The 15,884-nt window shown below is 37.0% G+C and overlaps 1 protein-coding gene across 7 annotated transcripts in view; it reads left to right on the top strand.

The window, feature by feature from the left end:
• Positions 1 to 15,884, top strand: part of SEMA5A (semaphorin 5A) — a 315,605-nt gene that overhangs the window by 284,163 nt on the left and 15,558 nt on the right. For all 7 annotated transcript variants that reach the window (XM_064506843.1, XM_064506838.1, XM_064506844.1 and 4 more), the window contains 2 exons: positions 3,461 to 3,679; positions 14,252 to 14,422. In XM_064506843.1, the coding sequence (XP_064362913.1) occupies positions 3,461 to 3,679; positions 14,252 to 14,422 (390 nt within the window). The remainder of the gene's footprint in view (positions 1 to 3,460; positions 3,680 to 14,251; positions 14,423 to 15,884) is intronic.

Here is a 15,884-nt window from a genome sequence, read left to right as displayed (position 1 = left end):
TATTTATGATATATGCATATGCCTAAATATATATTTTTGCATGTATGTATATATGTACATGGGCACGTGGTTTATTGAATAGCCCTCATGCTGGTATTATGCTAGGCAAGTTCACCTTAAAGATTCATACCCCATATTGTTGTTTCAAAGTACCATGTGAATATATCAGTATTTTAATATTAAAAACTTGTTAGGTGATTGCCTTTATTAAATATTATCTGTATAGCATATTGATCAACTTTTACTTTAAAGAGACTGCATGGTCTGAATTGTTTGTGATGCAGTGAAAATGCTTCAGAAGCACAAGGTCCTGAAACTGAACATGGCCAAAGGTACTATTTAGAGTTCTGTGGTCAGAGAGGTGAAGTAGCCATTCTGTGCCTTGCTGTCTTCTGAAAGTAGTCATCTTGCTTATTTTTTCCTTAATGCACCTGAAGGAGAAAGCCACGGGCTTATTTGCTCTCCCGACATCTTCAGGGGCCCTGCAAGAATTGTTATAATACTCAGGAAAGATCTTCAGAGTAATCTGGAAAACAGATCTAGAATCCATCTGTTCACAGCGCTCCCCTTTTACAAGAAGTTGTAGGTAACTTCTGAATACAGTCAGCAAAGGTGATTGCCTCTAGGTAGAGATTTTGGGTATAGAAACTAAGAGCATGCAGGAGCAATAGGAATATATTCTTGAGTGGTCTGTAAAATCTCCTCTTTAACAGAGGAGATAGATCATGTTTACTTTTCATAAGAATCTTGTTAAAAGTTGGCTGGGATCAAACGTTTTACATTTCTACCTTTTTTTCCATTTTATTTTACTTAAATATGCTACTGTATATCCAGAACGCAAATTGATCTTGATAGTTTTAATGATTTACAGTTTCCATCGAAAAAGAAAATTCTAAAAATTCCTCTGTGAACACTGTATAAATTGGTGTAAAACTGTGGAAAGGCTGCTCCCTGTAATAGATTTTTAATGCCTTAGAAGGAACAAAACACAAGAGAACACTTCCTGCCGACCAAACTGCACACTGAAAAGGTTTGATAGAATGTTCTTGTTTGGGGTGTTTTGGAGCTAAAATAAAATACCTCAGAGGTTTCCCATAGAAGATTTCTCTCTTGCCCCTGACCCCCCCACACACTTCGTTTTGCAAGAAATCTAATATAATTTTGACAAATAAGGTTACACATTTTCCTTAGCCTTGAAAAATCTACTCCTGTCTTGCCAAAGTGTCTTCAGAACATTATAGTACTGGTATAAAGTGATGCATGCTGCAGTGCTTTATCCAGAGAAGGCCTGGCAAGCTAGCCTGATTAAGAATAGGTTTGTGTTTGCACTGCTGTTAATTTAATAGCTAAAATACAATGATTTGAAATTCTGATATTGAAAAAATACTGGGTTTTGGTCTCACAGCTCACTGCGTATGTAAATTGGGCATTTTGTGACCAAAACTACACAAACTTGCAAAAAAAGGGCTCTTACAGAGCTGGAAATTAGACCTGTATTCATAATTCCCAGACTCTTTCTCTGTATTCTGTCCCATTTTGGATTCAAATCTGTGTCATGTTTCTTGAAATGGTGTTTATAGCATCTGTGTGCAATAGAATCTAGTTCAGCAGGAGGAAAATAGTTATCCACTATATCCACTGAATGGTTTTACCCATTTTTAGTCATTTTAATATTGCTCTTTCACTGATTTCTCATTAATCTCATCAGTTTCTTATTACAAAGTATTTATGTGTCACTGCACTATCCTTACAATACTGCCAGTTTTTATAAAGTGCTGCATAAAAATATCCAAGGACTCATCTACTTTGGGATGATTGTGAGTGTAGTTAGTAGGGGTAGAACTTAAACAGTATTACTAATGCCATAAACATTGGCAGAAATAGGGCTTAGTTGTTTCGGTACTGGACACCACAAACGAGGGGCTCCTTCCATTGTATTTATCCAGAGTACTTGTGCTGGTAGTGACTTGAATCCGGTTTGGCAGTATCTTTGCAGTATTACTTGCAGCTATTTTCAGTACATGGTTCAGTATATCTTCCGTTTGTGTATCTCTGTTTGACTCTCCCACAATACCTGTGCTTGTGAGTAGAATATAAAACAAGTCTCCAAAGCAGAAGTTTGTTTTACAGTTTAAGCTAAAACCGGTCCTCGCTGTTTCTCCACTGTTGGTGATACAGTTCATCTGTCCTTATATTTACGATATTGAAGCCCTAGCATAGGCAGGCAGTCATGTCCTCTGCTGTTTTAAGTACCATTCATGGGACCTTCTCTCAACACAACTGATTAAATACATGCTTAGAACAAAAACAGCAGTTAGTGATTCATCTGTCATAGAATTTCCAGTGATGATAAACCCTGGTGAAGGTCAACTGCTTTGGCAACGTAGGAAACCCCAATAGTGTCACAGATGTGTAGAGATAATGCTACAGCTCAAGAGTTGGGCTATGTATAGTTGAGGATGTCTGTTTTCATACAGGACCATGCTCAAGAATGACCAAGACTCTCAGTTTAGCTGCAGATTATTAGAGGAACTTAATCTGGCGCTACGTCAAGGCATATTGGTCATATGATCTGAACAAGATTCTGTGTGTTCACTTTCCGGTGATAAATAGTGGGCTTCAGTCTCCATCACTGTTTAATCTGATGCCTTTTCTCAGTACTAAACTTGCTTAAAAACAATGTTTCAGGTCCCACATGGTCATTTTCACCAGGAAGTGTACTATCCATGTGTCTCAGAAAGTGTGTCTTAATTTTCATAGCTTATATGCAGTTTAAAACACTTTGGCTCAGTGGAAAAAAAATGCATTTTAAACTGGGAAAGCAGTGTTCTTCACAAAAGGACAGTCTCCCTACACATTGTAGAGTTATTGCTGTGCGCTGTCTAAAGTCTGAATACGGTTATGACAAACACAGTTCATTCCTTTCTAGGAGACTTACCAACCTCTGAGCGCAAGTGCTGGTGGAGGCAGGGTGACCAGGTGGATAGAGCACTGCAGGGTTCTGCATCTGTCACTGGCTCAATGAATGACCACAGGCAGCTCAGTGCTATTTTCTGTGCCTGTTTCTTACTCTTTAAACAAGAGGCAGTAATGCCTATGCAATGTATCTGGAGATCTGCTGATAACAATTACTGGGCAAGAGAGAGGTAATTTTTATCATCCGCAGGTGGCATGAATTGACTAAGGTTCATTCATTATTAATTCCAATGCAGCTGCAGAGCTTGAATGAAGGAGCTGGATCCTAGTCTTTACTGTAGTTCTGTGTGAGTGGTTATAAAATTGCCATTATAGCAGAGATTCTTGAGACAAAACTAGGGTTTGGATTGTGAGATTAAAGGATATGCTGCTCCTTGTCTTATTACTATTAGAAGCCTAAGAGTAAATTTGAAGAGGAAAATATTGTTTTGGGGGGAGATGCTGTTTTAATTCAGTATTGTTTTCTCAATTATCATTTCATTAGGATTGTCAGGAGATTTCTTGCGTTCTGGACGATACTCTGCTCATACTATTAATGGTGCCTGGTCACCGTGGTCTCCGTGGTCTCAGTGCAGTCGTGACTGCAGTAGAGGTATACGGAATCGCAAACGAGTCTGCAGCAATCCTGAGCCCAAGTATGGAGGACTTCCTTGCCTTGGCCCATCTCTGGAGTATCAAGAATGCAACATTTTGCCTTGTCCAGGTAAGAGTCAACTGAAATGGGAGAAGGATGTGAAAATAATAGAACTTATTTTCAAGGCTGGATCTTGCAGTAGTTTTATTTGCTTTGTTGCTTGGTTTTTTTTTTGTTTGTTTGTTTTAAGTAAACTACAGCTCAAGTAACTGATTTTGCTGGCCATTTTTATTTCCAAGGAAACAAGTTAGCCTAGTTCAGCTGAGCTTGCCAAGAGTCTACACAGAAATTTCAATGATCATTTGCTATATTAGGAAACAGAATCATGGTAATTGCATATAGCAGTGAAACCCGTTATATTTTATGTTGCAGAAATATCTTTAAGGTTAGTATTCATCTCAGACATGAATGATTAAGGATAAGTATCACATGGAAATGTCTTTTTTGTTGCCTTTTCAAGAAATCACGTGATTTGGCCTCTACCAAGAGGGATTTTAATTTTGCTCAGTAATGTGTTCATATCCACTGGAATCCTGACAGCCAGTTACATTTACAATGTAATTGGATTTGGGCAAGATGCCAAAATGATGTCAATCAGTTTATCAACAAGAACATAAACACAGCTATGTCTTCTTTCACTTGTGAAACATTGATTGTAAAAATACAACTTTTAAAAAAAAAAGCCCATAAGAGGGAAAAGAAAAATTATAAGAACACTGGCCTAGTCTTCATTTAAACTCAAAATATCATTTTCATCACAATGGTTGCTGAGGCTGCTGAATTAAATTTTTGCTAGCTTGTGAGTGTAGAGCCTGCAGCAAAGAAGGTTCAGGACAGAACACCAAAATAGCTGGTATTTCAGGTAGGCTGTAAAGTAAAGGTTGTTCTTGGAATCGTGAGCTTCTCCTTCACTAACATTTGTTTTATGATTCTACAAAAAAGATTGCAAGTAAAATACATGTTTTCAAGAAACTACTTTGGGTTATAAATCATTGCTGTATCTTACGTATTTGGGGAAAAAAAAATGTTGGTTCTAGTCACCTCTCACCCTTCCTAAAACAGACATGCGAGTTCAAAGGCTTTTGAACTTTGCAGAATGCTTTGTAGAAAAAGAAAGGGGAAGGATATAAGAGAACATGTGAGGAAAAGAAAGTGCAATTGGAATACGAGAGGAGAATTCAAGGTATAGAAAGTCATTGGGAATGGTAGAGAAGGAGAAAAGTAATGATTGAAAGACTCAATACTTTCCTGTATCAATAAATAATATAGAAATAGCCTTTCATACATCTTTAATTGTATTAATTATGTGTTTATTAAGTGCTGCATATCTTATTATTGAAGACTGAGCTTGTGGCATTGTAGTGTGAACCTGAAGGCTTAATGTAGTGAATATACAAACACACATACACATATCTGTATGGTTACAAGTTTAAACTGATTTTTTTTTAGTATAAGTATTTTACCCAATCTTATCATTGCAACACATTTTGTTAGATTTGTGAGCCCTTTGACAACCGCTGTTCTTTCTCTGCATCGGAAACCAAGACATAGATCTGTCCAGAAGGCAGGGTTTCCCTTTCAGGAGGATGTAGTTCCTTCAAAAGCATACTATCTGCTTGAATTGAACCTAAATAATATTTTGGCAAGTGGAGAGTGACCATGTTCTCTACACCAAGCAGTGTGAGAGACAGGTGAAAGGGAAGAAGCAAAGAACCAGCATTTGACAGAGAATCACAAATTTGTGGCCCAAATCTTCAGCACATTTGCACAGTGCTAGTGCATGCTGTAACTACATCTCTAAAATGGGTCCAGTTTTGTTGTTTCTCCCTTGCTATTGATTCTTAAATCAAATACTGTGTTGGATTTCTTTGTGGTTAAAATAAGTCATAAGGTTTTCAGAAGTGGTATTTTTATTAGGTATCTCTAACTAGTACACTGTTACACTTTCTGAAGGAAACCAGTAAAAAGACACAGTATACAGAAGTTTAATATAGAGACCCGTATTGTCTGAATGAGCCAACACCCTAAACTAAAAGCACAAAATTGTAAGATAGAACTTGAGGTTGTGCTCTATATCGAAATTATTCCTCTTCAGTTGTCCTTAGCTTTGAAAATACTTTTCAGGATTGGTTAGAACAAAGTGTGGTGGGTGTTCTTCAATCAAGCAGGGGTATATTTAATACCTTTCTTAAGAGACAAGTTTCTTTTTTCTTTTTAGTGCAAATTTGGTTTGAATAAAGCTGTACAGCTTGGATGAAGTATTTTGATGTCTGATAGCCTGCAAGAAATAACAAAACCTCAGCCATAGATCTACTATTTGCCAGTAATTAAAGTGAGATATAAGGGCCCAAGTCAGATCTCAGATAAATCTGAAGGGAAAGCATTGAAAGTGGCAGATGTAACTGATTTTTTTTGTTTTTTCTTTTTTTAAAGACATGGGAGAGTAAAAAATGATTGCAGGATAAGGCTTATTCAGAAATTCAACATAAATGTGTAGAAAGAGAGTAAACTTTTTTTGGAGAGGCATACTAAGGACATAGAAATCTTTCCTTTTCTAATGAAAGTCACAGAAAGTTAAATGGGTGGATAGAAATGGAGATCCGTTAGGTTGAAATTCATGCACTGTAGACAGTCTGAGGTAGATCCCCACATCTATAGTTCTGCATAAGACCTCACTGAGAAGTGAAGACATGGGTGAAGAGCCTTTGGTCCAGGCTTACATGTACAAACTTGGCAGACCCCTCAGCAGGGGTGTGGAGGAGAGCGCCAGTAAAAGAAACTGTGACTGGATCACTTTACAACCTTCTTGTGAACCACTCTGCTAGGTGACTAGGTTTCATTTCCCAGGAGCTTTTATTCAGGATAGCTATATAAAGTCATTCTTATTCTAGCTTTCTAAGTGAGTTTCTAAAGTGTCTGTTTTAGGCTTTAATCATACAGGCCTTTCACTTTGTACAGTGAGACCAAGTTCAGTAAAACTCAGTTTCAGGCATGTTTTCTCTGGACTGATGCAGCCTCACTCTGTGCTTTGATAAATGTGCAAGATAAAACCAAACAAGGACAGGGTGAAAAGCAGACATTTACGAGAGAGGTTGGTCTAGGTGCGGATCTCATCATGCTATTGACTATACCTTCCTCACACAGGGCAGACTGTAGATGGACATGTGGTGACTAAGTAGGAGTAAATATTTCAGGCCCTTCTTGCCACTGTGGGCATAGATATAAAAACAGGGACTATGCATAGTTAATACTTGCCCATGCAAGTAAACAAGGTATAGATAGGGTTAGGGGAAGGAATGAGAGGAAATTTTGACCTGACCCTGACCCTAATGTTACAGACTGTAGTACTGGAAATCAAAATGCAATAAAGAAGAATTTCATGCTTTTTAAGACATATCTGAGCCCCCTTGAGATATGCACAGCTTCACATGCTCCCCCTTGTACAGAACTACTTTGTTACAGTCCAGTCCAGCCTTTAGCCTTTAGGAATTATTCAGGTTAGTAGGAAGGAGTGAGATGGCAGCTGTAAAGAAGCATTCCTGTTAATGCAGGCTCAGGTTCTGCTTGTCTCCCTACTCTACTGACTGCCTATATGTACAGTGCTACAGCTGTTATCAGACAGGATCAAACCCTTATGATTTCACTCGCTGGAAAAGATGAGTGATGGAGAAAAACGTTCAACAGTTCTTAAGTCCTGCTGAAAGTCAATAGGACTTTATGCTTCCCAATCAGCTAAGTTGGGCTCGGCGCCATTTGACAGATACAGAGTTCTCTGAAGGACTGATGCAATGAAAAAGCCAGTGTAGCAATCACCAGGTATACAAGACTCTCAGCTGGTTAAGTATCTTGCAGCTTAGTTTTAAATGAGCAGATTAATAGTCAATAACTTACTGTTAAATGTGCTGCAGGATACCATAACTTATAAAAAAAATACTGAAGCCATCTAGAACCTGTCTTTGGCAGCTACTATTAAATCTTTCTCAGCCTAGGGCGGAAGAGAGAAACAGTAAAGTTCTCCCTACTCTTAGCAAAGTAAATGGTCCACTGAAGTGTGGGTTGGTAGGAGTCACCGAACAGATTACTTTTCACTCATTATATTTGAAGGCTGAATATATTATTATAAATTGAACAGTGCCAGAAACTTGTCAGAAATTGTACCCAGGCCTGGGAATAGGATTTGTCTATACTGAACAAGTTTTGGAGTGATCCCTTGTACAGTTTTGGCTGGGCCTAACTGCCACTCTCTCAGATAATCTGCAGAAATAATTTGGGAGTTAATATAAGGCAAGGCCTGTTTCCAGCAGTCCATCTCCATGGGGCCAACTGCTTCAAAGAGTAGGAGAATTTGATAGTATGGATATGTTGTTCTGTGCCAGCAAAAGGGCTTTTCCTGGGGCAGATGTTACCAGAATGTTCCATGAGGCTGCATGCACATTCTTGCCCCACCACCTCTGCTTAGGGATGTTTCAAACAAAGTACAGGGAGGTTATCTAGGACCGAAGACAGCTTGACTTAATGCCACAGGAGACATAGGAGTCTCAGCCAGCTCCTATTTCAATCTACTAGACAACAGTCCCTCTCTAAAAAGAGAATAATTTTAAAAGATGTCTTACCTCTTTTGGCTAGATGCTTTGATGAGATCAGCAAAACTTTGCAGAGCAAAAGGAATCTGAGAAACACCACATATTACTGTACCTACCAGGAAAATAAGTTTTGGGGAGTTCTACCCTTATACTCACTTGTATTCTAGCTTTAGCAGGAATGCATGCTTTACTTTTTCAGCCGCTAAGATATGGCTTAAAATTTGGAATACAGTCCTTCTCTCATTGGCAAATAGGTATTGTTTTCAAAGAAACTAAGCCACCAGATACAATACGCTGTGAAAAGAATGAATTGCACTTGCACTATTGTCTTGCACTAGCAGATAATGTTTTGGCCCTATGCCTCAATTCCTTTTTTTATGATTCAGAGATGTGGCGAATAGAGTTGAGCTGACAAACACCGGACAGTTCCAGTAACTAAAGAGAAGATTTGTGAACATTCACTGACATTGCTTTTTTGTTTCAGTTACTCACATGTGGTCAATACAAAAAGAAAGAAATTTGCAATGAGCTATACAAAGTGTTTTTTTTTTTTTTTTTTTTTTTTTTTTTTTAATCGTTTCATCTGAATAGTGAGTCAATTTGGGGCTTGTGGGATATTTCCATTATGATAACAAATATATGATGAAGGAAAGTATTGTTTGAATGGTAAATTCTGTTAATTTAAGAAAAAACACTTGCTTAACTTACTAACTAAAAGACTTGTTTGCCTGAAAATATTAGTAACCAAATCAAAGAAGTTCCGTCCTGGTTCACAGTATTACAAATCTCTCCAGTTATAACTACATCAAAAGACAGCTTTTTCTTAGCTTTTGTTTTGTCTTGTTTTTTTTGTTGCTTTCTTTTTTATTCTTTTGCTTGCCTTCTCTTTTATTCTTTTGCACATAAAGACACTTACTGAATACCTTAATTAGCAGTTTAAAGCATATGTACATGATCATCTTTGAGTGAGTTTCTATTTCCTCTTCTCAGAGTGTACTGGTGGGTCAGAGAAAAGGATAGTTTCTATCTTTGGTTTTAAATTCTGATACTTCAATTGAGGCTTTCATTAGTTGCAGCTTTTTATTATAATAGTTTTATTTTGGTTTGTTTATGACATTTTGGCTGAGGAAAAACTCAGTAAGTTAGCCGCAGGCATCCAGATATTGGTGAGTGTGTTAATAAAATATAGAGAGATATCACAAAACTTCCTGAAAGAATAAGTTATTTATGCAACTCTTGAAGCCAGTTATCACTTGCTGATTTTTTTCTTTATTACTGTTACTATTTTTTTCTTCCATTTTTTTCCTTGCAGTCATACTTGGCCACCAGGAAACAGGAGTATATTTAAAGAAATGGATGAAACTTACCCTGCAGTAACTTCCTAAATGGGGAAAAAAACTACTCCAGTGGCAAAAAACCTTGTCTCTGAGGCTCTTGAAGTCCATCGCTCCCCATGTATTGATCTCTCTAGGCCTCTTGTGTAACCAGCAAAGACAGAGCTGAACTGCCCTTTGGAAGTGGCTCTTGCTCTCTTTTGACTCCAGCTAACTTAGGTGCCTCTGTTACAGACTTAACTCTAGTTTGATCCTTAGATATTCTTGTTCTAATTTCACTGGAAGCATTAGTTTGCCTTCTGTGTTTCTGCACTGCGCTGGATTGACTTTACATCCAGCATTACTTTTATGAATAAAAGTTAACTGTAGCATCACAGAAACAAAATTTTCAAACTTGGATGTAAAAATTGCTCTTTCCCACAGTGAGAAATATGCAGCGATATGCCACAGGAAAAAGAAAGAGCAGTAGGCTAAGTGATGTGGAGTGGGATGATCTCAGGGTGTCTGAAAGGCAGCTGCACTGTGATAGGTCCATAGGCTGCCCAACATCCAACTGCCCTGAGATTTTGCTTTTACTCATCCACTGGGAATGTAAAGGACTACTGCCCCTCTGTTTGTATTCTTCCTTGCAAATAGAAAAGACACTGAACTTTCTCAGTATTATTTATTCTCTTTTACTACACTTTCAAAAAGACAAACATGAAAAGTTATAAACCTAAAGGTACACACCATAAAAAAAAAAAAAGAATTTTTATTGGATGTTCACATTTGAAATGAGACAGGACAGTATATGGAAAAGCCTTCAGTCTTACATCTTATCTGTGCTTTCATGAAAGCAAGGGAGATCAGTATGTCTGCCCATGTTTCCTTCCATCTTCTTATAAAACCCAAAGCATGTAGCAGGGTATCCAGTTAACTTAAAAGTCTCGTAAATTCTCCAGTAGTGGATGTTTTATCATGTCCCCAGGAGATCTTGTTCCTATATGCCGTTTCTCCCAAAACGTTCTCCTCCCCATGATTTTTCCTTTTTCATTCATGTGGCTAAATATTTATTAACCAGGATAACAGCCAGCAGGCAAAAATTGGCTTGCTTAGGAAGACACTGTAAAGGAAAAAGCATTGTTTGAGAGCAGCCTGCTTGCTAAAGAGGCCTTCTTGCAAAAGGGACCCACCTCAGTAACTGCCAGAAAACTTAAACACTGTATCTTTCATTGTGAAATTGCTTTAGCTATTTTCTTTTGTCCTATAGCTTGACAAAACCATTAGGAAAAAATTGTAGTGACTGCAGCCTTCCTTGCTGCTCTTTATTTTTCTTCCTATAAGAAGCAGAAATAACATTAAGGGGTCCATGACAAAAGGAGAAAAAAAAACAAAACAGATGGTGCTGTGTTGCTAAGCAACTTTAAAGAAAGATGAAAGACACCACAGAGTTCTATTTAGGTCTTACAAAAACTCAAGCAGTAAATACCCACTCCTTTGATCATCTTTAACCATGATGATGCTTTATCATCCGCCGTGGCTGGGAAGGAAAAGTTCTGGGGACAAATAAAAGAGGTAGTTATGTTAGTCTTTGAGAGGCCTAGAGATTTAGGATGGCAGTCTATCACTAAATAGTCAGTAAGAAAAATAGTTATCATTGTACCATCTAGCTCCACTATGATTAAGTCTAACATTCTTTATTATGTTATATCTGTCCTTTCCCTTCTTCCTCACTGACCCACTTCTCCCTTTACATCCAAAAGCTTATAGTGTAGCCATGATGCCTGTAGTTGTGGGATGTTACGTGACATCAGGAATTTTAGGTCTCTATGTTCTTGGTTACCTGTAGATAGAAGGCAGATGTCCATATGAAATACATGCGCATTTGTAATCCTTACCATTAAAAATAAGCCCATTGGTAAATAAGCAGAAAGTGTTGGAGGTCACTGTCTCCATTACAACGAACAAGACATATTATCTTCTATCTAGGCAGTCTTAGGCTGTCATTCTAGTTCATGCAGGTGTATATACACCGTGGCAGAAATGCTTCTGATTATTCATTTGAGCTAGTAAGGTGTTTTTAAAAAAAAAAAAATCAGGAGTATTTGGGAGGGTAAAGATCTGATATCTCATGAAATGGATAGCTAGATAACAGCTTCTGCTTTCATTTGGTGTCATTACAAAAAGAGAAAAAGGAGGAAAATTGTGGAGAAAAGATACCATGTCTTGAAGATGTTATAAAATTACACAGTATATTTTACCTGCACTGAAGACAAATAACCTCTGACTTAGGTATGAGCTTCTTTAATACTACATTAATAGGGTCTTCTCAGGCAAACAGTCATGATATTTGTTTCCAGTGGCTATATGAATAAGGGAACAAGTCAGACACTGTACTGAGATGCACTATTATTTCTCATGGGTGGTATAAAACTCATTTAACTGTATAGCTAGATGATTTGGCTGGGTTTTAAATGAATATATCCTAGAAAAATGTAGCAGTAATTTAATTCCTCAATAATGGAAATAATTTATTTAAAATTAGATACCTTGAATATAGCACTAAGTTCCCCAAATACTGTCTGTCCAATCAGGCTTTTCAGAAGCCAGATACTTTACTTCTTACAGTTACTACAATTAATGTTCTTGGCAAGGAAATGCCAATTCTATGAATTCTTGATTTATAGGATAATACTGTAAAAGCTATAGAAAATAAAATGTCATATATTCAACAACTTCACTTTCAGGATTAGTTAACTAGTAGCCTTAGGTATGCACCAATGAGTTACCTGTTTGATTTGCGTAGGGGGATATGAGGATGTGCTGTATCTGAAATTACATGTGTAAATGCACAGATAGACTTTAATATCAAAATAATCACCTTCTCCTAGCTCATTTTCTAGCAATTACAATCTTTGCATAGAGATTATTCTATTTGACTCACGGGGTGCATTTGTTTTATGCAACGCTACCAAAACAAAATGAATATTTGTTAATGTTTTACAATGCCTCTGTCTGAGAGAATTTTAGTGCAAATGCTGGACACTTTCTTAGTAAGTTATCTTTTTTTTTTTTTTTTTTCAGATTCAGAACCTGCTTTTTGTTTATAAGAGATAATTATGGAATAGCTTTTCAAAAAAACAGTGGAAACTTTTAATCTCTGAAATGCTGCTTGGTTAACAGGACAGAAAGGATAAAAAGGAGTCATTAAGGAATGCTGTGTGAATGTTTCAGAGATTTCAGTGGCAATCAGTTATTTCAATGGATCATGAAGTAAAGTCTCACAAGGAATGTCTTAAATGAGTGCACTGTTAAAACTGTATACAGCAAATGTGCATTTCCTTCCTATTTTTAAGAGTAGACAGTAAGGAGTTTCTGTTTTGCATTGTAAAACACCCACTGCTGATGTGACTTATGGGAGAAGAAAGCCAAGAATTGTGATCAATCTGGGGCTCTGTAGTGTAAAAAGAAAAACAAAAAACAAAAAACAACCGCCCCCCACAAAACACTTCACTAACAAACTGCCTTTATTTTGGGAGGGGGTCTAATCTGCCAGTGTCAGTTTAATTACACACTCTGTATTGTTTTTAACAAATTGTAGATGTGGCAAATCACTTTTTTTTTAAGTATTAAGAGAGCAAGTGATATCACTAAAAAAAAGAGATTTGAAAAGAAATTCTTTTTCTGTAGGATTTGAATATTTTGAAAGTCTTTTTTTAAAATGAAAGAAAATGATATTATTGAGAGGCTTTGCAGGGGGAATTCTGTATCTGAGAGAAGTAGATCTGACTTTGTCATGTGGCTACATATAGGAAGCCTTTGGCAGATGGGCTGCAATATGACCTTAAATAACAGAAATACATCCTGCAGCAGTAGCTCTAAGAACAGAGAGAGGCTGCAAAGGAGCTGGTCAGGTGCAGGCAATGAGGCAAACTCTCATTAAAAGCCTGTCTGTTGGCCAGGTATCAAAAGCTGTTTGACAAATAGGACTCCTGTAAAATCCAGCTGAAGTTTCAGAGGAACTTTGTGAAAACTCAGACCACAACTGCAGAACAGTTTGGCTTGCCTGAAGCAGTAAATACTAGTGAAAAAAAATCTTGGAATTTCTTCAACAAGCTGTGTTTGAAATTTAAAACTGCAACTCCTTTTGGTCATTTTTCTATTGCTTTTTTGAACGGGCATCATTCTGCTATAACTAGAGATGAGTTAAGATTATAACATTGTATTGGCCCATGAAACCCTACAACTTTTATGGATCAATTGCAATGGATTGTAGAGCCAAGGCAATACCACCTGAGCTTAGAAAATAAAATCAGCTTTCCTCAGCTTCTCTTTATATATTATTGGATTAAATTTTATTTTATGACTGGAAATTTACTTTGGGCTTATTACACTTCTGCTAAATAAGCTTTGGTATTTTATTTCCTCATGAAGGAGAAAGGAGAAAAAAAAAAGAAAAGATTTTTGGATTTTAAAACTATTATGCTATCCCCCTGAAGGTATATTATATGGATGAGTAACATTGTTAGGCTTCCCAGTATACCAATGGCTTTATAAAGATGTAAATTTACTTGTGAGGAGTGATTCAATTCCTAGGCCTCTCTTAGGTGGGATCTAAAAATGCTCCATAATTTCTGTAGGCTATGAATTATATCTATATATATAGAATATGGGAAAGGCAGACTGGATTATGTCATCTTTGTACACATCAGCCTGCATCAATATGACATTTTGTGTCTTTCCAGTTGATGGAGGCTGGTCTTGTTGGTCATCTTGGTCAAAGTGCTCGGCAACTTGTGGAGGAGGGCATTACATGAGAACCCGCTCTTGCACAAACCCCGCTCCAGCATATGGAGGAGATATTTGTCTTGGACTTCATACTGAAGAAGCACTGTGCAACACACAACCATGTCCAGGTATGACAAATCAACCAGTACAGCTTTGTTCTTTGTCTACCACAGAATAAAGCATTTTTTTTTCCCCTTGGTCTATTGTTTAGGAGCAAATTATGTCTCTCCTTTATTAAATGCACACTGAGCTCTTAAGTGCTGCACTCACAGGGAATTCAGTAAGAGCAGAATATCGCCTACTGGACACCACCTCATCCCCAACCCTCCCTTAAAAATTGCACAAGAATTAAAATTTGAGTAACCAGGTTCCAGGTCTCTATAAACTAAAATGATTTAATACTTGAAGTGGTGCATCAAAAGGTCTGGGAGACTTTTAATAACAGTATCACAAAGGAATACTTTTGATATAGCACTAAACATCCACAGCAAGCAAATTGCTGAGGTTGCTTATTCAACGGTATGAGTATCACACTTTCAAGTGTATATTGTCTTATATCAACTTTTGCTTAAGCCCTGTTTTCGTATACAACAAAGAGCAAACTGAAAAGGTCTTTGCAAAATATGCTATTCAACTTCAGGTGTTAAGGAGCAGAGAATTCATCTTTTAAATGGCTGTAAAGTACTTAGCAAATGAAATGTCTTAGCTCTCTTACTAGTTATATAATACTAAGGATCATGACTTTGTAACTTCGACTCTGCCTTTTGACCAATATTAAAGGAACCTAACATTTTTTGTGAAATTAAAGTCAGAAGTAGAAAATAAAAGCACACAAACAAGGTAAAATCATGAGTGAAAAGACACTGGGAAAGTTTGTTTTCATTTATTGCTGATCAGTGGGTTATAAGCAACAGTAAAAGAAAATGCCTGCAAGCAGCTCTGTTATCACATTGTACCTGCTTCACAGAGAGTTGCTAAACTTCATCACAGAAGTTTTCTGCTCATATGATGAGGTCATGCACAGGAAAGCACGAGCTTCATTAGTGTGAATTTATGGATCCTATTACCTGTGCAGAACTACAATTTTACTTAATTTCCTTTTCTAGGCACTGCATGCCTTGTAGCAGAATGAAAGTACCTACTTTGTCAAAATTAAAACAAGTGTAACACTCTGAGTTGGGTTTAAAAAAAAGGAAAATATAAATCAGTTGATGGTTTGATTTTTTCAAAACAAATAGTGTATATTTGTCTGTAGAAGTTATGTAGCTGTCTTGGGATCCTTAAGGCATATTTAAAGGTCAGAACTGGAATGCTCACTGTGCTAGTATTATAGCTATTTGTCTTGTGCATTTATTTTCTATCAGCGTTTTTCTAGAAATGACAGTTTGCAAAAATTTATAGGTAATTCTTCAGCTCATTTTGACCTGGTTGTTGACCAAGTTTTGGAGCAGATGGGGAGGTTGGTTTCATTTTGTTTCAAGAAGGTGAACACTTTTGTAAAGCATTACAATTTCAGAGTGAAACACATTTCTTGCATATCTGTGGTGTTTTATTTATATTTCAGTCTCACTGAAAATTTGCTGTATGTTT

This window comes from Dromaius novaehollandiae, chromosome 2 (assembly GCF_036370855.1).
Source record: "Dromaius novaehollandiae isolate bDroNov1 chromosome 2, bDroNov1.hap1, whole genome shotgun sequence".
In the NCBI taxonomy this organism is placed as follows: Eukaryota; Metazoa; Chordata; class Aves; order Casuariiformes; family Dromaiidae; genus Dromaius; species Dromaius novaehollandiae.
The sequence above is the reverse complement of the archived record's forward strand: the minus strand, read 5'-3'. Positions and strand labels throughout refer to the sequence as shown.